The 24,352-nt window shown below is 45.2% G+C and overlaps 2 protein-coding genes across 10 annotated transcripts in view; one reads left to right on the plus strand and one right to left on the minus strand.

Moving 5' to 3' along the window:
• The window catches only part of LOC117090787 (ovostatin-like), a 123,555-nt gene extending 109,453 nt beyond the window's left edge, over window positions 1-14,102 (minus strand). The window contains exon 1 of the mRNA XM_033223390.1: window positions 14,022-14,102. Coding sequence (XP_033079281.1) covers window positions 14,022-14,068 — 47 coding nt within the window. The 5' untranslated portion in view covers window positions 14,069-14,102. The remainder of the gene's footprint in view (window positions 1-14,021) is intronic.
• Window positions 14,103-14,641: 539 nt separating this feature from the next.
• DDX11 (DEAD/H-box helicase 11) overlaps window positions 14,642-24,352 on the plus strand; it is a 30,424-nt gene continuing 20,713 nt past the window's right edge. For 5 of the 9 annotated variants that reach the window (XM_033223394.1, XM_033223400.1, XM_033223396.1 and 2 more), the window contains exons 1-4: window positions 14,642-14,788; window positions 19,269-19,343; window positions 23,274-23,522; window positions 24,043-24,129. In XM_033223394.1, the coding sequence (XP_033079285.1) occupies window positions 14,663-14,788; window positions 19,269-19,343; window positions 23,274-23,522; window positions 24,043-24,129 (537 nt within the window). In that variant the 5' untranslated portion in view covers window positions 14,642-14,662. Of the gene's footprint in view, window positions 14,909-19,195; window positions 19,344-23,273; window positions 23,523-24,042; window positions 24,130-24,352 lie in introns of all 9 variants that reach the window. The other 4 variants (XM_033223397.1, XM_033223399.1, XM_033223402.1 and 1 more) reach the window with 3 other exon arrangements.

Below are 24,352 nucleotides of genomic sequence, written 5' to 3' on the forward strand. Positions count from 1 at the left end.
CAAATTTTTACATTTCTGGTCCCAGTGCTGCTGAGCTTGCAGGACAACACCATCGAAGTGTTCCAGGTATGCTGGCTGTCTTTCTAGCCACCCCTAGGGCCAATTCATGTCCCCTGTTTGTGGTAGCAGAGCCCCTTCCCCGTGACCCTCTTTCCATGAGCCCAGACTTGGCCGTATGCTCTGCGTCCACCTCTTTGGCATTGTCCTCTGGGTGTCCCTGAGCACATTTGCACTCTCTTCATGATGGAGGGGCTTCTACTCAGCCCCCTGGCTGGAGAGCCACAGGAGTGGGGTTGGGGCCTCCCTCTGTTCATCCCACAGGCCTGTGGAAGGGTCCTGGCAGCGTGGGCTGATGTGATCATCTGGTCCTCACTCATCCAGTCATTGAAGCATGCCATGCTCAGCGAACACATGCAGGTAGGTCCTGGAGGAAATCTGCAAGTACCTGGTGAGTGAGGGTCTCGGGGGAGGCTGGGCACAGTCCTCATGCTGGGCCCTCAGCAGCGGGTTCCGTGGACACAGAGGGGTGGGCTGGGATCATGCTGGGTCCTCAGCAGCGGGCTCCGTGGACACAGAGGGGTGGGCTGGCCGAGACAGGTTCCTGGGCTCCTTGTTCCTCACTTCTTCATATGCGTCCACTCTGAGAACCCACAGCTGGGGTGCCAATCCCTGGATCTCTGCATTTGACTCTCTGGGCATCCTGATCACTGCCTCAAAGGCTGGGGAGGTCATGCCAGGTCACTGGATGGCGACTGGCCAGGGGTCTTCTGGTTGGAGGGGCAGGGAGAGATGTGGGCAGGAGCATCAGGCCTCTGGTCAGTAGACACGGGGTGAAAGGTTTGTGGCTCCTGCGAATTTAAGAATGGGCCAAGGCTCAGGAATCCTGGTGGAAAAGCAAACATTTAAGGGCTTAGCAGGTAGCTTAAGGGTTCACCTGAGTCATTCTAATACCATGAATCCCTTACACAGATGGAGCACATTACAATGCAGTTTTCCATCCATTACCCATGGGTGTCACGCCATCATGTGTGGGAGGTCGGGCCGGTTTGCCTTCCACTCTACACACCAGAAAGTGAAGCCAGTGGGTGCCAGGTCCAACTTTCAAACCCAAGGCTGCCAGTCCCATGGAGTTGTTTTCTCTCACATCCTGTGGGTTCCCAGGAACAATAAAGTTCCTGCTGCAGAGGGGCGGGGGTCTGAGTCTGCAGGGTCCAGCAGTCGGAGCTGCCTGAAGGTGCATTGCTGCTGCTGGGGACAGTGGAGAGGCCGTGGCTGCCAGGAGATCTTCAGTAGGGCTCCCAGTGGCTCCTCTCCTGGTCAGCACCGCCCCTCTTTGGCTCCACAGGTCCACACAGGCCAAACTCTGCTTGTGAGGCAGTTACTTCGCAGAGCTTTGTCTTCCTAAAGAGACTGCAGATCTTCCCGAAGTGAATTTTGTAGTTAAGGCAGCTTTGCCTGGGGACTCCTCCCTCCCCTCTTCAGCAGGGAGCTCTTCTTAGCTTTGGCCTTCTGCTAAAGGGCCAAGCCTGACCATGGAGTGACACAGCAGGTCCCCTCCCATTCCAGGCTCGCCTTGATGGGAGAGGCTGACCTGTGAACAGGCCTCAAGATCTGCTTTAAAAAGGCTCAGGGGAGAGAGAGCGAGCAATGCTCTTTACCCCAGCTCTGTGCAGTTTCCCGAAGCCGACCCACATGGGGCTGGGCTCTGTGAGGATGAGAACAGTGTACGTCTGAAATGGGAGAAATTATCGATCCACTGGGACCCCATACATTTTCCAAAATATTTTTGTTTTAAGTTACAATAGCAGTGTGTTAATGTTAAGAAAACTAAAAAAATTCAGATTGGCAAAAGAAAATAAATAAAGCCTCAAATTCCACCATTTGGATGTAACCAGTTCAAACATTCTGGAGTCTTTTTCCTAAGAAAATAATACACATGTGCACACGTGCACAACCTTGCTGTATCACAAACACATACCATTGTATATTCTTCAACATGATTTTTAATGACTACAAAATATGGATTCTATTGTATGGATGGATTTATGAAACACTTTAATCAGACCATAATTTTGAATATTGAGACTGTGTCATTGTTTGTTTCTGCAAGCAGGGATGCAGTGGTTAAATCTCTGCACACCATCATGATTATTTCATTATGATACATTTCAAGTCAAATTGTTATACCCAAAGGATATGCACAGTTTTAAAGGTTTTCATGCTTATTGCCAAACTGCTCTGTAAAATGGTTGAATTATTTTCTACTCCCACCAGTACTGTATGCGAGTATTGAGTTCTACAGACATTTGCCAACCCTGGGTAATATTTTTTAATCACTATCAGGTGTGGTGGCTCAATGCCTGTTTGAAGCCAGATGTGGCGGCTCATGCTGGTAATCCCAGCATTTTGGGAAGCTGAAGTTGTAGGGTCACTTGAAGTGAGGAGTTGAGACCAGCCTGGGCTACATAGTGAGACCTCATCTCTACAAAAAGTTAAAAATTATAATAAATTAATAATTAGCTGGGCACCATGTCATGTGCTTGTAGTCCCAGTCACTTGAGAGACTGAGGCAGGAGGATTGCTTGATCCAGGAGTCTGAGGCTGTCGTGGGCCATAATCACGCCACTGCACTCATGCCTGTGTGAAAGAGGGAGACCTTGTCTCAAAAAAAAAAAAAAAAAAATTGTTACCAGTCTAACAGGTGAAATATAGTATCCTGTTGTTACTTTGATTTATATTGTTTCATCAGCAGCAAGGTTAAATATTTCTTCTGTTTATTGGCAATGTGTATTTTATTTGTGCTAATTAACTGCCTAGTGCCCTTTATCCATCTTTCTACTGGTATAGGAACCTATGTAGCTTAGCATGCTGGGCTCATGCTCTGCTTGTCACCTGCTGACAATAATTTTTGGGTCACAGCCACGCCGAGGATTATTATTTTACTAAGACACTGACTTCTAGGCTGCAAAGCTTCTCTTGGATATATCCCTTGCTAGAATGTGTTTACAAATTTCCTTGTTCACTACTGAGCCTGGGGAAATGGATGGCCTCAAAGCCCAGGAAGTCTGGAGGGACTTTCCATCTGTCCTGTCTTTAGGATTCACAGTCAAACAGCTGAACATCCACCAGATCCACGATGAGGATATGCAGCTGATATGGGATGGTGAGTATGGGCCTTGCATTTAGGTTCTGGGTGACACTAGGGGGTGGGGCGACAGAGAGCGGAGGATGAAGACATTTCTTAAGAACATGGTTTATCATTTTATTTTTATCATTATCAATGTCATACAGACAAGTAGAAAATGGAGAAAAGTAGTTGGAACAAATAAATTAAACATTGTCCCACTAGTGAGATAAAAAGACTGCTAATATTTTGGGGATCTCACCTTCCAGTCCATGGACATTTATAATGTGCTATAGGTGCTTACAGTGCGATGGCGTTCAAGAGAGACACACCCCTGTTCTCAATAAACTTGCAGTTTTTACTTTTTTATTGCATTGAACTCTTCTAACATTAATTTATATTTACAGAAGAAAATACACAAATACAGTGTCTTTGCAAACAGTAGAAATGTGATCAACAAGGGTAGAGTGCACTTACCCACTCCACCTCGCTCCTCTGCCCTCCTCCCCTGCCTGTTTGCTGTAGAGTCCTGTGTTGTCTTTGTATATATTCTATAAATACATGTATATACATATAATTTTTATTTATTAGTAGTATTTCAATAATTTGGGGGGAACAGGCCGTGTTTGGTTAGATGGATACATTCTTTAGTGGTGATTTCTGAGATTTTGATGCACTCATCACCCAAGCAGTGTACACTGCATCGAATGTATAGTCTTTTATCCCTCACCACCCTCCCACCCTTCCCCCCAAGTCTCCAGAGTTCAGTGTATCTTTCTTATGTCTTTGCATCCTCATAGCTTAGCTCCCACTTATAAGTGAGAACATATGATGTTTGGTTTTTCATTTCTGAGTTACATCACTTAGAATAATGGTCTCCAACTGCATCCAGGTTGCTGCGAATGCCATTTTTTTTTTACATTTTTATGGCTGAGCACTATTCTATGGTGTGTGTGTATATATATATATACACACACACCATAGAATGTATATATATACACATGTGTATATATACACACACACATATATATACACATATGGTGCATATATACACATATATACATATACACACACACACATCACAATTCCTTTACTCATTCATTGGTTGATGGGCATTTAGGCTGGTTCCATATTTTTGCAACTGTAAATTATGCTGCTATAAACACATGTGTGCAAGTGTCTTTTTCATATAACGACTTCTTTTGGGGAGGGTAGATACCCAGTAGTGGGATTGCTGGGTCAAGTGGTAACTCTACTTTTAGTTCTTTAAGGAATCTCCATAAGGTTCTCCATCATGGTTGTACTAGTTTACATTTCCACCGGCAGTGTAAAAGTGTTTCCTTTTCACCACATCCACACCAACATCTATTGTTTTTTGATTTTTAAATTTTGGCCTTTCTTGCAGAAGTCAGGTGGTATCTGTGATTTTGATTTGCATTTCCCTGATAATTAGTGATATTGAGCATTTTCTCATACATTTGATGGCCATTTGTGTATCTTCTTTTCAGAATTGTCTATTCATGTCCTTAAGTCCCTTTTTGATGGGATTGCTTTTCTTGCTGGTTTGAGTTCCTGGTAGATTCTAGATATTAGTCCTTTGTTGGATGTGTAGTTTGCAAATATTTTCTTCCACTCTGTGGGTTGTCTGTTTACTCTGCTGATTATTTCTTTTTCTGTGCAGAAGCTTTTTTAGTTTAATTAAGTCACATCTATTTATCTTTGTTTTGGTTGTATTTGGATTTAGGTTCTTGGTCATGAACCCTTTGCCGAGGTCAAAGTCTGGAAGAATTTTTCTGTTACCTTCCAGAATTTTTATGGTTTCAGGTCTTAGATATAAGTCTTTGATCCATCTTGAGTTGATTTTGTATAAGGTGAGAGGTGACGATCCCGTTTCATTCTTCTACATGTGGCTTGACAATTAGCTCAGCACCATTTGTTGGTTAGGGTGTCCTTTCCCCACTTTATGTTGTTGTTTGCTTTGTCAAAGATCAGTTAGCTGTATTTGGCTTTATTTCTGGGTTTTATTCTGTTCCATTGGTCTATGCACCTGTTTTTATACCAGTATCATGCTGTTTTGGTAACTATAGCCTTATAGTATAGCTTGATGTTGGGTAATGTGATATTTCCAGATTTGTTCTTTTTGTTTAGTCTTGCTTTGACTACGCAGGCTCTTTTTTTGTTCCATATGAACTTTAGGATTGTTTTTTTCTAGTTCTGTGAAGAATGATGTTGGTATTTGGATGAAGAAAATAATCTGGATGGAGCACTGAATTTATAGATTGCTTTTGGAAGTATGGTCATTTTCACAATATTTAGTCTACCTGTGCATGAGTATGGGATGCATTTCCATTTGTTTGTGTTATCTACAATTTTTTTCAGGGGGTGTTTTATAGTTTGTCTTGCAGAGATCTTTCACCACTTTGATTAGGTATATTCCTAAGTTTTTTTTTTTAAGCTGTTGTAAAAGGTGTGGAGTTCTTGATTTGATTCTCAGCTTAGTCACTGTTGGTGTATAGCAGTGCTACTGATTTGTGTACATTGATCTTGTATCCTGAAACTTTACTGAATTCATTTATCAGATATAGGAGCTTTTTGGATGAGTCTTAGGGTTTTCTAGGTATACGATCATATCATCAACAAACAGCAACAGTTTGACTTCCTCTTTACCAATTGGGATCCCCTTTATTTCATTCTCTTGTCTAATTGTGCTAGCTAGGACTTCCAGTACTATGCTGAATAGAAATGGTGAAAGTGGGTATCCTTATGTTGCTCCAGTTCTCAAAGGAAATGCTTTCCACTTTTCCCTGTTTAGTATGTTGGCTATGGGTCTGTCATGGATGGCTTCTATTACCTTAAGTTTGTCCCTTCCATGCTAATTTTGCTGAGGGTCTTAATAATAAAGAAATGTTAGATTTTTATCAAATGCTTTTTCTGTGTCTGTTGACATAGATTTTTGCTTTTACATCTGTTTATGTGGTGTATCACATTTACTAACTCATATATTTTTCAGGGGTGGGGGACAGATTCTTGCTCTGTCACCCAGTCTGGAGTACAAAGGTGTGATCTTGGCTCATTGCAACCTCCACCTCCTGGGTTAAAAGGATATTCATACCGCAGACCCACAAGTAGCAGGGATTGCAGGTGTGTGCCACCATGCCCAACCAATTTATTCGTATTTTTAGTAGAGTCAGGGTTTTGCCATGTTGGCCAGGCTGGTCTCGAACTCCTGGCCTCAAGTGATCCACCCGCCCTGTCTTCCCAATGTGCTAGAATTACAGGCGTGAGCCACTGTGCCTGGCCTGACTTGTGTATGTTAAATCAACTCTGAATCCCTGGTATAGAGCCCACTTGATCATGGTGTATTATCTTTTTGATACGCTGTTGAATTTGGTTAGCTAGTATTTTGTTGAGGATTTTTGCACTGATGTTCATAAGGGATATTTATAAATATGTGTATGAAAAGTTTCTGGAACTTGTTTCCCACTGATACGCTGGTTCTGACGGATCTACTGCATTCCCAGTAGTGTTCCATGGTATTGATATTCTAGAGTTTATAAATCATTTCCCATGTAGATGAACACTGAAGTTGTTCAAAGTATGTTACTATTCAAGTAACACAGCATGAACTTTTTCTATTTTTATATTAAGTTCTGGGGTACATGTGCAGGATGTGCAGGTTTGTTAAATAGGTAAATGTGTGCCATGGTCATTTGCTACACCTATCAACACATCACCTAGGTATTAAGTCCAGCATGCATTAGTTATTTTTCCTGATGCTGTCCCTCCCCCTGTCCCCCAGAACATTTGAAATATGCCTCCTTATACACAATTGTGGAGGTTTCTCTGGGCTAGGTACCAAAAAGTAGACTTTTATCATGCATTCTAAACTTAAGAGAGTGTGAAGTAAAATCACATTATAACCTTCTATCCTGTCTTGACATTCATTCCAATCACTGTCCTTCCCAATTACAGGCTTTTGATGGCCAATATTTTAGTTCTATCTAGCTCAGAAATTAGAGGCTGTATTAGTTCGTTCTCACACTGCTATGAAGAGACTGGGTAATTTATAAAGGAAAGAGGTCTAATTGACTCAGTTCTGCATGGTTTCTGTGTGGCTGGGGAGGCAGGAAACTTACAATCATGATGGAAGGTGAAGAGGAAGCAAGGCACCTTCTTCGCAAGGCAGCAGGTGGAAGAATTGCTAGCAAGAGCAGGGAAATCCCCCTTATAAAACCATCAGACCTCGTGAGAACTCACTATCATGCGAACAGCATGGAGGAAACCACCCCCATGATCCAATTACCTCCACTTGATCACTCCCTTGACACCTGGGATTAGGGGGATTACAATTCAAGATGAGATTTTGGGTGGGGACACAGCCAAACCATTATCAGAGGCTATGACTGCTATAATTTCATACAAACTGTTTAGATTTACATACATTCTTACATTTCTTGTTGCATGTCTGACCATCCCATGGGGCCCACTTCTCTTCATCGCAGAGTCATCTTTTAAAAGTTTCTTTAGTGCTCTTATCTTGATGGTGTGCTCCCTTAGTTTTTGTTTGAAATGTTTTCTTATTGTCATTCTTGAAAGATCACTGTACTGGTGACTCAATTCTAGAGTGACAATTGTTTTCCCTTGGCACTTTGAAGATATCATACAATGTGGTTTTCTGGCTTTCTTTGTTGGTGTTAAGAAGCCTGGAGTCATTCTAATTTTTGTTCCTTTGTAGGTGATCTTTTTTTCTCTAGGTGGTTTAAGATTTTTTTTTTCTTTTAATTGATTTTTATTTTAAGTTGATTGGTACATGTGTAAGCTTGTTACGTAGGGAAACATGTGTCATGGGGGTTTGTTGTACAGATTATTTCATCACCCAGGTAGTAAGCCTAGTACCCAATAGTTATTCTTCCTGGTTCTCCTCCTCCCACCCTCCACCATTTGATAGGCCCCAGTGTGTGTTGTTCCCCTCCATGTGTCCATTTGTTCTCATCATTTTAGCTCCCACTTATAAGCGAGATCAAGCAGTATTTGGTTTTCTGTTCCGGTGTTAGCTAAGTATAATCGACACTAGTTCCATCCATGTCCCTGAAAAATACACGATCTTGTTTTTTCTGATGGCTGCAAAGATTTTCAGCTGTGTTTTCAGTGCTCTACAGAAGTATAGAGAATGGTGTCACAAACTCCCATGTGCCCATTCCCCACCACAGCAACTCACACCACCCATGTTTTTCTGTCTCCTTACCTATATTGTCTCCCTGCCAGGATTATTGTGAATCAGATCCCAGACTTCCTATTGTTTCATCTATAAATATTTTGGTGCATATTTCTAAAATTCTTTTAAAATTGGAATTTTTTAAAAATTGTAGTGGACAAATTATAGAGTAAAATGCAAACTAGGCACAAATTTCTAAGATAAAGGAGATTCCAAAATTGTATAGAATAGAAAGGGCCTGAGCAACTCATCCAGACACCAGAGATTGCCAGTTCACTCTTATTTACCCATCCTAACTTCCAGCCCTACCCGTTTCAGAGGCTGAGCCATTTGTCCCAGGTCACATAGAGAATGATTGGGAAAGTAGGAGAATCTCCAATTCAGGGCTCTTCCCACAGCCCGTGTTCCCTACACTGTTCTTGAATGTTCCCAAAGTCCTAAGAAAGAAAAGAGGTAGGGAGTGGGCATTGTGGCTACAGAGAAAGAGTCGTCGATATTTCCAACGTATATCAGAAGCAAAACTTGAACTCACCATTCACAGCCTTCCTTAGCACCAATAGCCCAACACCAATACCTGTGTTTTATACAGAATGCACTTCTGCCGACTCCCACTCTTGCTGTTTACACAAATTTGTTTCTGAATTATTGAAAACCTCCTGTGTGCCAGGTGATTCTCTAAGCCCTGGGGATGCTGCACTGAATTAAGCTGATGTCCCTGGCTTCGTGCAACTTACATTCTTTTTTTTTTTTTTTTTTTTTGAGGTGGAGTCTCGCTCTGTTGCCGGGGCTGGAGTGCAGTGGCTGGATCTCAGCTCACTGCAAGCTCCGCCTTCCGGGTTCACGCCATTCTCCTGCCTCAGCCTCCTGAGTAGCTGGAGTTACAGGCATCTGCCACCACACCCTGCTAATTTTTTTGTATTTTTAGTAGAGACGGGGTTTCTCCATGTTGGTCAGGCTGGTCTCGAACTCCTTTTTTTTTTTTTTTTTTTTTTTTTTTTTTTTTTTTTTTGAGACGGATCTCGCTCTGTCGCCCAGCTGGAGTGCAGTGGCCGATCTCAGCTCACTGCAAGCTCCGCCTCCCGGTACGCCATTCTCTCGCCTCAGCCTCCCAGTAGCTGGACACAGGCCCCGCCATCTCGCCTATTTTTGTATTTTTTTTTTTAGTAGAGACGGGGTTTCACCGTGTTGCCAGGATGGTCTGATCTCCTGACCTCGTGATCCGCCCGTCTCGGCCTCCCAAAGTGCTGGATTACAGGCTTACCCACCGTCGAACTCCTGATCTTAGGTGATCCACCTGCCTAGGCCTCCCAAAGTGCTGGGATTACAGGCATGAGCCACCGTGCCTGGCCCAAATGTGGACATTTCTTAAAGGTCATTCTCTGTTCCTCATTTGTTTTTCAAAAAATTGTAATAAAATATACACAATAAAATGTACCATCTTAACCCTGTTCAAATGTACACTTCATTCATGTTAAGCACATTCACATTGTTGTGTAACCAATCTCCAGAACTTTTCCTCTTACAAAACTGAAGTTCTTATACCCATAAAACAATTCCCTATTTGCCCCTGTTCCAGCTCCTGACAATCACTCTTCTACTTTCTGTCTCTATGAATTTGACTACTCTAGCAATCTCATGTAAGTGGAATCATACAGTATTTGTCTTTTGACTGGCTTTTTCATTGAGTATAATGTGATGGTTAATTTTATGTGTCAACTTGGCTGAGCCATCATACCCACACATTTGACCAACATTATTCTGGGTGTTTCTGTGAAGGTGTTTTTTTTTTATGAGATTAACATTTAAATCAATGAACTCTAAGTAAACTAGATTAGCCTCTGTAATGTGGGTGGACCTCATCCAATTAGGTGAAGACCTTACTGGAGCAAAGACTGACCTCTCCTGAACAAGGAGTTGTGCCAGCAGACTGCCTTTGGACTTGAACTGTAACTCTTCCCTAGGTCTCCAGCCTGCCAGCCAATACAATCAGATTTTCATTCACCAATCCTCCACAACTGCAAGAGCTAATTCCTTAAACCTCTTTTTATCTCTGGGTAGACACAGACACACACACACACACACACCCCACACACACACACCCTGCTGGTTCTGTTTCTCTGGAGAACACTAATACAAATAATAGCCTCGGGGCTCATCCATGTGGTAGCCTGTGTCAGAACTTCCTTCCGAGACTGAGTCATATTCTGTTGTATGTATACACCATACTTTATCCATCCATCTATCGGTAGACACGTGGGTTGCTTCTACCTTTTGGCTGTTGCAAATAATGCTGTTATAAACACGGGTGTACAAAAGTCTCTTCAAGACACTGCTTTTACTTCTGTTGGTTATATACCCAGACGTGAAATTGCTGGATCATATGGCAATTCTATTTTTAATTTTTTTCCATCGTGGCTATACCATTTTACATTCCCACCGGCCATGTACAAAAGTTCTAATTTCTCTATATCCTTGCCATCATTTATTTTTTGTTTTGTTCCTTTTGGGGTTTTTGAGGTTCTTTCCTTCTTTCTTTCTTTTTGACTTTTTTTTTTTTGTTGACACTGGGTCTTGCTGTGTCACTCAGACTGTAGTGCAACGGTGCAGTTATGACTCACTACAGCCTTGAACTCCTGGGCTCACACAATCCTCCTACCTCAGCCTCCTGGGTAGCTGGGACTACAGGCGCCCGCCACCTCGCCCGGCTAGTTTTTGTATTTTTAGTAGAGACGGGGTTTCACCGTGTTACCCAGGATGGTCTTGAACACCTGCCCTCAAGTGATCCTCTCGCCTCAGCTTCCCAAAGTGCTGGAATTGCAAGTATAAGCCACTGTGCCTGGCTCTATGTGTCTGTGTGCGTGTGTGTGTGTGTGTATGTGTAATAGTAGCTATCCTAACGGGTTGCAGTGGTACCTCATTGTGGCTTTGAGTTGCATTTTCCCAATGACTGGGATGTCGAGCATCTTTTCACGTGCCTGTGGGCCATTTGCACATCATTTTTGGAGAAATATCTATTTAAGTATTTTGCCCATTTTTTAATCAGATTGTTTTCATGTTGCTGAGATATAGAAGTTCTTTATATATTCTGGTTATTAACCCCTTGTCAGATAGATGATTTACAAATACTTGCTCCCATTCTGTAGGTTGCCTTTTCGCTCTGTTGATCTTGTCCTTCAACGCACAGACGTTCTAGCTTTTGTTGTTGTCCAGTTCATCTATTTGTATGTTATTTTACAAATCCCTCAACTCATCATCAATATTTTTATTTTTGCTGCCTGTGCTTTTGGTGTCATAACCAAGGAATCATTGCCAAATGCAACGTCATAAATATATTTCCCCTCTGTTTTATTCCACCAGTTTTATAGTTTTACAGCTTGCTTTTAACTTTAATGTTTAACTTCATTTTAACTTTAGAAAATCAATTTTAAGTTAATTTGGATATATTGTATAAGACAAGGATCCTACTTCATTCTTTTATATGTGGATACCTCTTTCCTTTTGGAAACTTCCTTTCAGCAATCTTACTACCTCCATAGCTTTAGTTTAGATGTTTTTGTTGTTTCCCAGGGGGGATCAAATCCATATATCCAGATTTTACCACCTTCCTGAGTTCTACTCCCCCATTTTAAACACAACTGAAAATTTAGTTTGACTAAGTATATCAACCTATTATGTGAAGAAATAATATGTCCCACCCCACTATGGTGTGGCTTAATGAGCTAAAGTAATATATCAAGATAGACACAATAATCCAAGAAACTAGGGTTCAGAGAAGCAAATATTATTAGGGTATATCTTGCACTGCTCCAGAGTGAGGCCTGTAGGGCCTTGGGGACAGAACAAGATGGTCTCTAATGATGTTTCCTCTTATAGCACAGGCACATTTCATGAGTCTTTCCCACTACTAGGTGTTACAGTTTGGATATGGTTTGTTTGGCTCCACTAAGCCTCATGTTGAAATCTGATTTCCAGTGTTAGAGGTGGCATCCGGTGGGCGATGTTTGGACCATGAGGGTACATCCCTCATGAAAGGCTTGCTGCCACTATGGCAGGAGTGACTGAGTTCTCACTCTCAGCTCCCAAGAGAATTCCTTGTTGAAAACAAACTTGCACGTTCTACACGCTCTCTTTCTAGAAGAGGATCTAAGGAAATTTATAATGAAAGCAGAGGAATGCTGAAACCAAACCCAATTCATATCCGTAATAGCTACCATTTGTGAAGCTTCCACAATGACATGTTAGATGTTAAGCCTTTTATGTTACCAGGACTATCTCATTTATCTCCTAAGAATTCTAGAACATAAGTTCTATTATTATCTTTATTTCATTCATGAGAAAAGCAGAGACTCAGAAGGCTTAAGTCATACGCCAAGGTCATCCAGCTAGTTAAATGGTGGAGTTGGGAATCTGGATCCAGGCAGTCAGACTTTATTAGAACATGTACTTAAAATTAGCAAGAAGGAATGAGAACAACAACAACAACAAAAAAAAAAAAACATTAAAAAATGCTGGCTGAAGAAAACTAAAACAATGTACAATATTTAGCTGTGAGATCACTAGCAGTGAAGGCAAAGAAGAATGCGTAATGGGTTTCTATAGCTCTCACTGTCCAGTTATAGAAAATATTTCTACATTAGTACAAGAACTTTTCTTCCTAGCCCTGAGTTTTGAGAGGAGTTTATGAAGGTCTCTGAGTTCATTCAATCAATGGCATCATCTAAGGCTGTTTAATAATAAATGCCAAGGTAGTCCACATAAGGAACTTTTGCCTTTACCTTTGAGACAAAGCCCAGGGCCTCATGTTAGGAGTACAGCTCTCTAAATATAAGCCTCCAGGGAGGATGGAGGGACACAATCCAGATTTACAGCCTGGTGGGAACGGTCTTTGTCCTCTCTATGTCTATCGCCATTCTTGAGGTACTGCGCAACCCAACTTGGCTGCTTGCTTCTGGTCTCCCCACCAAACCATCCTTCACACTGCTTCCAGCTTAATATTTCCAAGACATTGCATTTGCAAATCCACTCCTCTGTTTAAAAATGTTTCAGTGACTTGCAACTTGTCTAAAGTGTGAAGTCTAAATTTATTGGCTTGTTGTTTAAAGCCTTCTACAACCAGACCCCGAGCAACCTTCACGTCCTATCACTTTCTATTCCTCCAATGGTGCTTCTTAAACTGGACGATTCATATCCTAGGAGTGTGGCTGTGTGGGATGGTGTTTGAAGCAATGGGGTAAAAAACCTAGTGTACCTTCTATTCTAGAGATGTCAATTTACCAGACAACAGTTATTTTAAAGCTCTGTTTTTATGCAAAAACAAACACAGATGTTATAGGGTAGAATGCAACATTTTTATGGGCCTGTGAGCCACCTGTACATCTTCTTTGGAGAAAAGTGTATTTAAGTACTCTGCCCATGAATTCTAAACTTAAAACTAAGACTTCAAAGACCCTCTAAGGATTCTGTGGGCTACATCTCAAGACCCTGAAGGGTATTACTTCCTCGCCCTCTCCAAACTGCCCAATAAGGAAGCAGGTGACAAAAAAATCTGACCCTGGAATCACCTTTTGTAAATTCCCACCTCCAAGCTTTTCGACAGCTTGTTAACACTGGCTCCTCTCCCCAGAGGCCTTTCCTTCAAGTCCCAGCAACTCCCCGACCCTGCTGGGAAGGCGCACCAATTACCTGTCATTCCAGGAAAGCTCGTAGCATAAGATGCTCCCATTGATCATCTGCCAGAACCAGACTTTCCGAAAAGTTTTTAAGGACCAGCTAGTCCAATCCCTCACTGAATAAAGGAGAAGCAAAGTCCAGGGAGGTGAGGTGATGCGTTGTCCTCCTAATTAGCAGGTAAGCTCCAGGCAGGGCTGGGTCTTCCGGACTCTCTGCAAGGTCGTGCCCCACAGGGGGCAGAAACGATTTCATCAACTCGTCATCTAGACGGCCTTTCACTGACACTGTCTCTCCGCGTGGAGGAGCCGCTGGGATACGCAGTGCAGGTGTCGTCCGTTTCAGAAGTAAAATAACCGAGCTGCGGATCTCCAGAGGCCGACTAGAGCCGGGACCAGAAGACAGGTTTCCCGTTTCGGGGACAGCGCCCGTCCCTGGGCGTTGGAACATCGGCTGATGTTTCATCTTGTCAGGCAACTGTCCAGCGCTTCGTATACCTGGCGCTAATCGGCGGGGATTAATCACACACCCAGCAGCTGGCGGAAAGCAGCGGGAGGAGGAACCGAGCCCTGAGGTTGAGATCCAAGTTCCGAGCGCGCAAGCCACGCCCCGCCAGATTACGGCGGCTGCGTGTTCGCGCGCGTCCTGGAGTGCGCATGCGCAGCGGCGGGGGTTGTTCCGGCAGCCTTTCATTGACGGGAGCCGCCAGTTTCAAATGCAGCGGTGTTTGTCCCTACTCCCTGGGCCTGGCTTTCAGCGCAGCAATTCTGCCGGCGAAGAAGGTGAGCGCAGTGCTGCGTGGCGGCAGAGCTGAGGACGAGGAGCAGCGGGACAAGGGAGGGCGACTCTGGTGAAATCGCAAACTAGGCGTCTGTTCCGGCGCGGGACCCCTGTATGCAAAGGTGGGTGGCCAGTTCGGAGCGGGAAATCATTCCGGAAGTGGAGGGCGGGGCCAGCGTGATTGACAGACGGGAACCCTGTGCGGGGACTGGGCAGACCTACGAAGGTTGTACCTGCGGTGGAACTGGGCGTTGCGCAGGAGTCGGTATTAACAGCAGCCACGCGTTTGGTTCTTACTTTTGGCCCAGCTATGTTGAGCTTTCGTGGATTATCTAACGTAGATAAGACACTGCAGCAGTGAGTGAGCACTGTGATCCACCTGTCGCTTACAGATGCAGAAACAGTCCCAGAGATACTAACTTTAGTAAGGATACAGCTGGGATCCTAAACTTGGCAATCTGAGCCCAGAGCCAATAAAGTTAAGGGCTCCATGGCTCTAGCTTCCCTTAGGGCCGGAATCGAGGCGGAGCAGGGTACAGTACAGAGGCCAGGGATAAGTGCAGTTGACCAGATTGTTGACGGAAGTGTCATAAACGCGGACTTAAATGCTAATAAGCCGCTGGTTGGGTTCCACACAGGGTGCGAGCTCAGGATGCAGGTGGGAGGGGAGACAGGGCCAGAGCAAGGTGGGAATGTGGGTTTTGTGGGCCAGGCCATCCTCCAGCTGGTGGAGCACCACAGCACTGCAGTGTGTGGCCCTGGCTTAACAACAGTGCGGAAAAGCTTTTCTCTTGGGGCTGTGGTGCTTTCCAGGTGTGTGAAGTTAAAACATTTTAGGGCCATATGGTAGGTAGTACCTGCCACATAGTTGTCTTGGTCAGCCCCGGCTGCCATAACAAAAGACCATAAACTGGGTGGCTTCGACACAGAAATGTGTTTTCTCACAGTCCCAGAGGCTTGGGACGTCCAAGATCAATGTGGGGAGGACACAATTGAGCCCATAGCAATAGTCTGTACTCAGTAATGAGTGATAATTGAGGACCGAAGAAAATGAACCCTTTAAGAACTAACTTGGGCCGGGCGCGGTGGCTCAAGCCTGTAATCCCAGCACTTTGGGAGGCTGAGGCGGGTGGATCACGAGGTCAGGAGATCGAGACCATCCTGGCTAACCCGGTGAAACCCCGTCCCTACTAAAAATACAGAAAAATTAGCCGGGCGTGGTAGCCGGTGCCTGTAGTCCCAGCTACTCGGGAGGCTGAGGCAGGAGAATGGCGTGAACCTGGGAGGCAGAGCTTGTAGCGAGCCCACTGCACTCCAGCCTGGGCGACAGAGGAAGACTCCGTCTCAAAAAAAAAAATAAATAAAAGAAAGAAAAGAACCAGTATGTTCCTGAAGTGCTTTCACAACTCTTAGCTCGTTTAATGAGCATGAGATTTACTGTCCTGGTGTGTGCCTTGGCACTGGGAGGTCGTGGTTGTCTGCCGTCCACACAGCCAACCTGAAGAGGGCTGAACAAGTCACTGCAAATGTTTTCAATCTGGCTTAGTGAATCCGTTTTACTCAGATTTATCTAAGTCTCTATGATTTAGCCTGTGCTGCTTCTGGAATAATGAGATCCATAATTACCACTGACGGGGAAATGAAATAATACTTAATGTTTCTTCTGTATTGTTTAGTATTGTCATTCTAAGAGTTTGGTAACCAAGTCTGTCTTTTTTATCCCATTTACCCTGGTGGGAGGAAAAGTGAGGAGATACAAAGCTTCAGGCGCCGTGGCCGTCTGGCAGATGTGGTTCAAATCCTGAGTTCAAGCACTTGCTGAGTGACCTTGGGCAAGTCGCTTAAGTTTACTGGGTCTCAGTTTCTTTCTTTATGAAATAGAGCTTATAAAAATACTGACCACACAGGCTTGTTGTGGGGTTATGTGAAAACGGTTTGAAACCATTAAAGAACTGGCCATTTAGCTAGATAGGTATTGAAGTCATGGGACCTCCATTACCCAGCCTTGGAACAGAAACCTTTACTTATACAGCCCGCATGTCTGGCTGGCTACTCATTCGTTCATCACATTTTTGTTGAATGCCTATGAGGTGTTGAAGCACCTCGTTCTGAGTCCTGGAGCCAGAGAAGAACAAGATAGACAAGGTTCCTCTATTTATGGAACTTACATTCCAGTGAGAAAGAATAAATAGGTTCAGATGGTCCTAAGAGCTATGAATAAGTTAAATACAGAGTAATGTGACTTTTAAAAAGTGACTTAGAGCAAGCTAGGAGTTGAGGAGTGGGGGTGGTGTTTGACCACTGTCCAGTGGCCAGACAGCCGGAGAGCCTTCTCTGAGGAGGTGAGCCTGAGCCGAGGCCTGGATGTTGAGGACTCCTCCTTCTCCAGGCCAAGGGGAGCAGCATATGCAAGACCCGAGCTGAGTGGATGAGGCTGGGAGCCTGACAGGTATCAGGCTGACCAGTGTTCTGTCTGGAGAGGAGCTGCTGGTCAGCTTTTTCTCTTGGGATTCAGAACAGGGAGACACCAAGACTTTTTATTTGGCAGTGGGAGCCGAAGCTGAAAGGTCCAGGGGCTGACGAGGCCACGTGCAAGCTCAAGTGTGGGGTAAGCAGAAACCGAGTGTGCCGAGGGAGTGAGACTGTGGCGTGTCCGGCACCTGGCTGAGCAGGAGAGTGAAGCCCGTGGGTGTGTGTTGCTGGTGACATTCTTGGAGCTGTCTTGAAGTCTGAGCTACCTTGGCGCTTTAGTCTGCTTCTGTTTTTGGCTTTCCCAGATAGTTTCAATTCTTACTCTCAGTTTGTGAACGTCCCTTCAGTGAACCTCCCTTATGCTGGATATCTCTTGCAACCGGATGAGCTTCACTAAAGCACAGTCATTTGGACCTGGATTCGAATCCCTGGTTTTCCACTTTTTAGCTGTGACTTTGCGCAAATAATTTCTATAAGAATCAGTATCCGATAGCTGTATCCTTATAGTGTTGTACAGATTAAATGAGATAAGAAAAGCAAAAGACCATGTAGAGTGTTTAACACGTAGCAGATACTCAAAATTTGTTAGGTACCGTTCTTCCCCTTCCTTCATGTGTTAAAGCTTTTTTAGTCCATACCCGTCTCTCGGGATTGAATTGTCATAGTGTTTTTTAAGTACCCTTCTTGTAATTATTCCTCTACCTCTGTAGTCATGTTTTTCTTTTTTCATTTTTTCTTGTCCCCAGAATGTCTGACAAAACAGCCAGATACACCTCTGTAAAGACAGAGCGTAAAATAGTGCTAGTTCTGTGAGTTCTCTCTTCTTGTGCAAATCCATAAACTGCCACCCATCTGTAGTGATGTTAATTGTCCCCAAACCGAAGAGCATCGTGGCAACTACCTTTCCCCTCGTAAACATAGTGACACTATCACTACTCTCATTAAGGCCAAAGTTATAAAGATGGGCTCTCGATCTATTAATATGAATAAAATAGGTTTGGGACTTACTAACATTTGTGCTTAGAAGAGACAGACCTGGCAAATAGCTTGGAGAAGTGAATTCTAAAGAGAGAGGTGTGGGAACCAGGATGGAAGAGTCAGGCCTCCAGATGGTGATTCAAGGAAGAAAGGAGAGATAAACACTATCTCAGAGATAATTAGGTTCAGAAGAGGAGAAAAAAAAGATGACGTCAACGTGGAGCAGAGTTTTTCTTAGACCTTAGCCTAGCAAGGAAAGAGAAATGCCTGGTCTCAGTACTGGGAAGCTGTTCCAGCCAGAGCTCCGTGACTGTGAAGAGAGCTCTTTTGTCTGGAGCCAAACAGAAAGTTCATACGTCTTGAGGCCAGAAAAATTAGTAGGAGGCGGCTCTGGCTGGTGCTGGAAATGGAGGCTAGGATGAACTAAGAAGCAAACTAAAGATACTTATAAGGATGTGTACGTTAACTTGCGCCATCCAAACAAGCTGTGCTTATGGTCCTGATTTTCCAGGACTTCACAACGGAATAAAGTGAAGTAACTTCGGCTTGTGAATGTGCACTGCAGAGAAGTGGGAGAAGAAAGTAATTATAAGCAACACCCTAGATCCTAGGGGTGCTCGTCTTTGAGAAGAGAGCTCTAAGCCTTTTGTAGAGGCATTAGAAAGGTGCCGGAGCCACGGTGAAATGGCAGGGGAGATTCGGTTTAGGGGCTCTCCTGGTCTGCATTCTGCTAGAGTCATTCGTTACATGTCGCTAGGTGGATTGCGTGATTCTGGTATGGGCTCATGCGGACCTGCAAAGGACGGAAAGAACATGGTCTCTGCTTCCCAGAAAAATGTACAACCCAAGGAGAAATTTGGTAACAAGTGTGGAAACTGCTCGTAGATACTGCTGCAGATTTCAAGCCACTTCTTCCTGGACCATGAGAGAGCTTAACATGTTGTATTTATTTTTCCTAGGTCCATGGCTAATGAAACACAGAAAGTTGGTACCATCCATTTTCCTTTTCCCTTCCCGCCCTATTCCATCCAGGAAGACTTCATGGCAGAGCTTTACCGGGTTTTGGAGGCTGGCAAGATTGGGATATTTGAGAGTCCAACCGGCACTGTGAGTATGAATAGTGAGAGATACTGATAAAGACAATGTAACGGCAGCCGTGCTAGCTTTTCCTGTTTGCCTGTCCGGAGATTTTCATAGTTTGAAGTTGGGCAGAGTAGTCTCCGTTTATCTTTCTGGGTAATAGTCACTTCCTCTATTAAAGTCTTTTTTTTTTTTTTTTTTTTTTTTTTTTTTGTGAGACGGAGTCTCGCTCTGTCGCCCAGGCTGGAGAGCAGTGGCGCGATCTCAGCTCACTGCAAGCTCCGCCTCCCGGGTTCACACCATTCTTCTGCCTCAGCCCCTCAGTAGCTGGGACTACAGGTGCCCGCCACCAAGCCCAGCTAATTTTTTTTTTTTGTATTTTTAACAGAGACGGGGTTTCACTGTGTTAGCCAGGATGATCTCTATCTCCTGACCTTGTGATCTGCCCGCCTCAGCCTCCCAAAGTGCTGGGATTACAGGCGTGAGCCACCGTGCCCAGCCTAAAGTCTTAAACATAGTTCCATGGTCCGAGAAAAATTAGGCTGAAGTCGTTGGTGCCTTCCTATTATGGTAGATGATACGGCTTTCTTACAAACTCTTTGCCCTCTCTTTCCCCATCCTTCAAATATAATTCTAAGTTTTAGTCTCTGCTGAGTGAACCAGTGTGTTATTACATTTTGAGCATCATTTTGTCTTGAACAATATGTCTTAATACTCTGTTTTTTCAGAGTTAATAAGTGCCTTTTTTAAGTTAGTTTAGTTTTTAATATACCTATGCCAGTTCCTCCCACATCATCCAGTGGCCTCTCAGTACAATTTTCCATACAGAAAATTCCTGTCTTAGTCGGCCAGGACTGCCATAGTAAAATACCATAGACCGGGTGACTTAACAGAAATTTATTTCTCACCATTCTGGAGGCTGGAAAGTTGAAGATCAAGGTTCTGGCAGGGTTCTGGTTCTGGGGAGGGGGTCCCTTCCTGGCTTGCAGATGGCTGCCTTCTTGCTGTGGAACAAGCAAAAAAGAGGAGGAGAAAAACAGATCTTTGGTGTCTTTCTCTTTTATGAGGACAAGGGCTGTTCCCTTACTGCTGCTCCCTTATGACCTCCTTTACCCTTAAAGGCCGGATCTGTAGTAAAGTCCCGTGGCGCGATTGGGATTTCAACATATGTTTGTTAAGATGGGGAGTCTCACTGTGTGGCCCAGGCTGGTCTCGAACTCAAGCGATCCTAGCCTCTCAAGTAGCTAGTGGCTGGCAAGATCCAAGATTACGGGTGTACACCACCATACACAGCTTCTTTTGTTTTGTTTTTGTTCTTTGAAAACATTTTTTTTAACATGCATTTTGGTGGGGATACAATTTAACCCACAGCAGTGACCAATTCCATTATTACCTTGGAGCCCTCCTGGAATCCTCTGTCCTTTCCCTGTCATTTGAATTAGTTACTCCTCAGACTGACTTGACAGATTTCAGCATGAGTGTTGCTGGGGACAGACAGCCGCACCCACACCACAGCAGGGTATATGTCCATTTGGAGGCTTTCCTCAAACGTCTGGCGGCCCTGGACTGCCTGTGTATGCTGAAGAACAGGGTATAGAAAGACTGAGTCTGCAGGGCAGGCTGGCTGTGGCTGCCAGGCTGGGCTCCTTTGTTGGGGGCCTTCAGTTGCCAGCACATCTGTGGGATTTTCCCTAGAGTCTTTGGTCTTCCCTCTAAGCTCTGGCCCAGCAGGTACAAGGGCTGAAATCTGACAGCCAGTCTTCCTAGAGGTAGTCTGGGGAAGAGGCTCCAGGTGGAGAGTCCCCCTCAGTGCCTGCTTTCAGCCTGGCCCTCCTCCCCTTCCCCCTTGCCTCCTCACTCTGCCTGTTGCCCCACTTCCTGTCTTCTGCAAGGAGCAGGAGCAGGGATTGCAACCTGGGGATCTAATTGTTCTTGAAAAGAATTTCAATCCGTCCCTTTGTTTTCAGTGACCTGCCTTTCCTATCACTTCCTGAGTCTTTCTGAGAGTGAATAGGGGAAGTCTCTGGGGACACTTGGGCTCGAGTGTCTCTGCCGAATCACTTCCATGTCTCTGTCTTCTTTCCCTCCCTCCTAAAACATATTACTCCTTCCACTTTCTTTGTTTTTGTGGGTATAAGCCTCCATATTGCTTTGGTTAATTTTAGTGTGCTTTGGAACACAGATGAGTGCATGTTCATTCTGCCTTGTTTATTTTAATTTTAGAGACAGGGTGTCGCTCTGCTGCCCAGGGCAGAGTGCAGTGTTAAGATCATGGTTCACTGCATGGATCATTCCACCTTCTGGTGTCCAGTGATCCTCCCACCTCAGCTTCCTGAGCAGCTGGGACTATAGGTGTGCGCCATCACACCTGGCTAATTTTTTAATTTATAGAAATGAGATCTCACTATGCTGCTCGGGCCGGTGGTCTTAAACCCCTGGGCTCAAGCAGTCCTCCTGCCTTGGCCTCCCATAGTGCTGGGATTACAGGCATGAGCCACTGCACCTGACCTCTTTCACCTTGTTTAGCCTGACAGCCCATCTTTCTCCCTCTCAAGTCTTTCCATCGCAGTCTTCTGCGCTCCAGGCTTCCGCGTCTTCTTCCTCTGCTCAGTCAGAGCTTCCTCGAGGCTCTGACTCCTGTGCTGCACTGCTGCCCCAACCCTGGTCAAACTAGGTATTTCACCCCGCCCCGGATCCTCTGAGATCCCCTCTGGGTTCAGCAGGCTGGAAGAGCTGGCTGCCTGGAGCAGAAGGCATGAGCTCCTCCAGAGACTCCCCTGAGCTGAGTCCCCCTGTGGATACCAGGGTCACCTCCTTGTGGTGCTACCTGAAGGGTCCTCTCCAGAAGAACTGTATTGGTTCCCTGGAGCTGCCAGAGGAAAGCTTCACACACTGGGGCTTAAACCACAGAAACTGACATCCCACGGCGCTGGAGGCTGGAGACTTGAGATCAAGGTGTCTGCATGCCTGGTCCCTTCTGAGGGTCGCGAGGAAAAGATGTCTTCAGGCCCCTTTCCTTGGCTTATAGGTGGCGTCTTCTTGGGTGTCGTCACATCACCTGCCTTCTGTGCATGTGTGCATCCACGTGTCCCCTTTCTAATAAGGATATTCACCCTTCAGGCTGGGGCCCGTCCTAATAGTCTCATCTTAACTGATTACATTTGCGATGGTCCTACTTCCAGATAAGGCCACATTCTGAGACACTGGGGATTAGGACTTCAACATAGGAATTTGGAGGAATACAATTCAATCAAGCTCACGGAAAATTCTGGTCGTAAGTCAAGAGTAGCGTTTTCCAGTTTGTGTGCGGAGGCGCACACCTCTAGTCCCAGCCACTTGGGAGGCTGAGGCCAGAGAGTTGTGTGAGCCCGGGAGTTCCATACCAGCCTGGGCAACACAGCAAGACCTCCTCTCAAAAACAGACAGAGAGAGTGGTGTCCTCTAGAGTGATTAGTTTGCTTTCAAAAATAAAAAAATAAAAACCATGTAAACCCTGGTCCTCGTGACTGATCATCCTGTATCCGCACAGGAGCTGCATGAAGGCTGAGTGGCTGCTAGGCTCCGCATTGGCAAGTGCATGGGATTTCTTGCTTAGCATTTGGGGGCCTTAATTCTTTTGGGGGGCTTTTTGTCTAATGTCTCACCTTCTAATTATGTGCGATATTTACATATAATCTGATAAACTGCTTTAAATTTGTGTTCAGAACAGTGAGCTGGATAATTGAAGAAGCTCTTTCCTGCTGCTTGGGCCCAGTTTTCATTTCTTCCTTCTTTTCTGTTTTTCCTGGCTCTTCTAATGCTAATTTCCTTCCTTTCCTTTCCTTTCCTAGGCTGGTCTTACAGCATCCTCTCATATGTACAGCCAGACCTTCTTTCAAGCTTTTATTAAAATGGGGAAAGGTCATGTGGGAAGCTTTGTTGTTTTCCTGTTTCTGAAGATCATTTTTCTTTCTGCAGGGAAAGTCCTTAAGTCTTATTTGTGGAGCCCTCTCCTGGCTCCGTGACTTTGAACAGAAGAAGCGTGAAGAAGAGGCACGACTCCTTGAAACGGGAACTGGCGCCTTACACGATGAGAAAGACGAATCCCTGTGTCTGTCGTCTTCCTGCGAAGGGGCTGCAGCCACCCCGAGGCCTGCTGGAGAGCCAGCCTGGGTTACTCAGTTTGTGCAGAAGAAAGAAGAGAGGGACCTGGTGGATCGACTAAAGGTGAGACCAGGGGTATCCAGAAGTGGGAGTGATGGAGGAAACATGGCTTCAGCAATTGTTCTGGGGCGATTCCGAGACTCAGGTAGTGTGTGTTCCTCTGCCGTTGTCATGCCTCTCAGCTCTTCCATCAGCTCCTTGTGTCGACGGTGCTGCCCTGCTGCTATCTTTTTTGAGCTGGAGGTCAGCAGGCCTTCTCCACACAAGGAACTGTTGGTTCCCATTTATTACTCACCTGGGAAAGGACCTGTTCATTGCCATTGGCAACATGGTTCAATGGCTGCAAATGGATCTGATGGAGAGCGTGTGGCTTTGGGAGGAGTGTGCAGCCTTCCGCGGTGAGCAGTGAGGCTGGGACCTGCAGGGTTGAGGTCCCGGGAGGGGATGCGGCAGCTCTTGAGTGCTGGCTGGGGAAGGAGAGCTGCCCCAGGTGAGGAGGCGCCGGGCTGAGCGGCCCAGACTCCTTAGGAGAGGCCTGGTTTGGGGCTTCCTGGTGATTTTCCTTCACGTCTGCCTCCTTTAGGCGGAGCAGGCCAGGAGGAAGCAGCGAGAAGAACGCCTGCAGCGGCTGCAGCACAGGGCGCAGTTCAAATATGCAGCCAAGCGCCTGGTGAGCCTCATTTCTTGGGGGGCAGGATTTTATGTCCAGTCAGGGTCGCTCTGCTTGGAGGCTCATGGATGCGTGGCCAGGGCCTCAGTCTCCCCTCCATAATCCTCACTGGCTATGTGCTCCCGTACAGGAGCTGGGCTGTGAGTGGTTGAGGCGTGGATCCTGGGAGTAGACCTCTCTCCAGCCAGGCAGCCAGGCCCATGTGAATGGGCGTGGTGTGCTT

Source organism: Trachypithecus francoisi, unplaced genomic scaffold (assembly GCF_009764315.1).
Source record: "Trachypithecus francoisi isolate TF-2019V2 unplaced genomic scaffold, Tfra_2.0 Lachesis_group11, whole genome shotgun sequence".
Lineage (NCBI taxonomy): Eukaryota > Metazoa > Chordata > Mammalia > Primates > Cercopithecidae > Trachypithecus > Trachypithecus francoisi.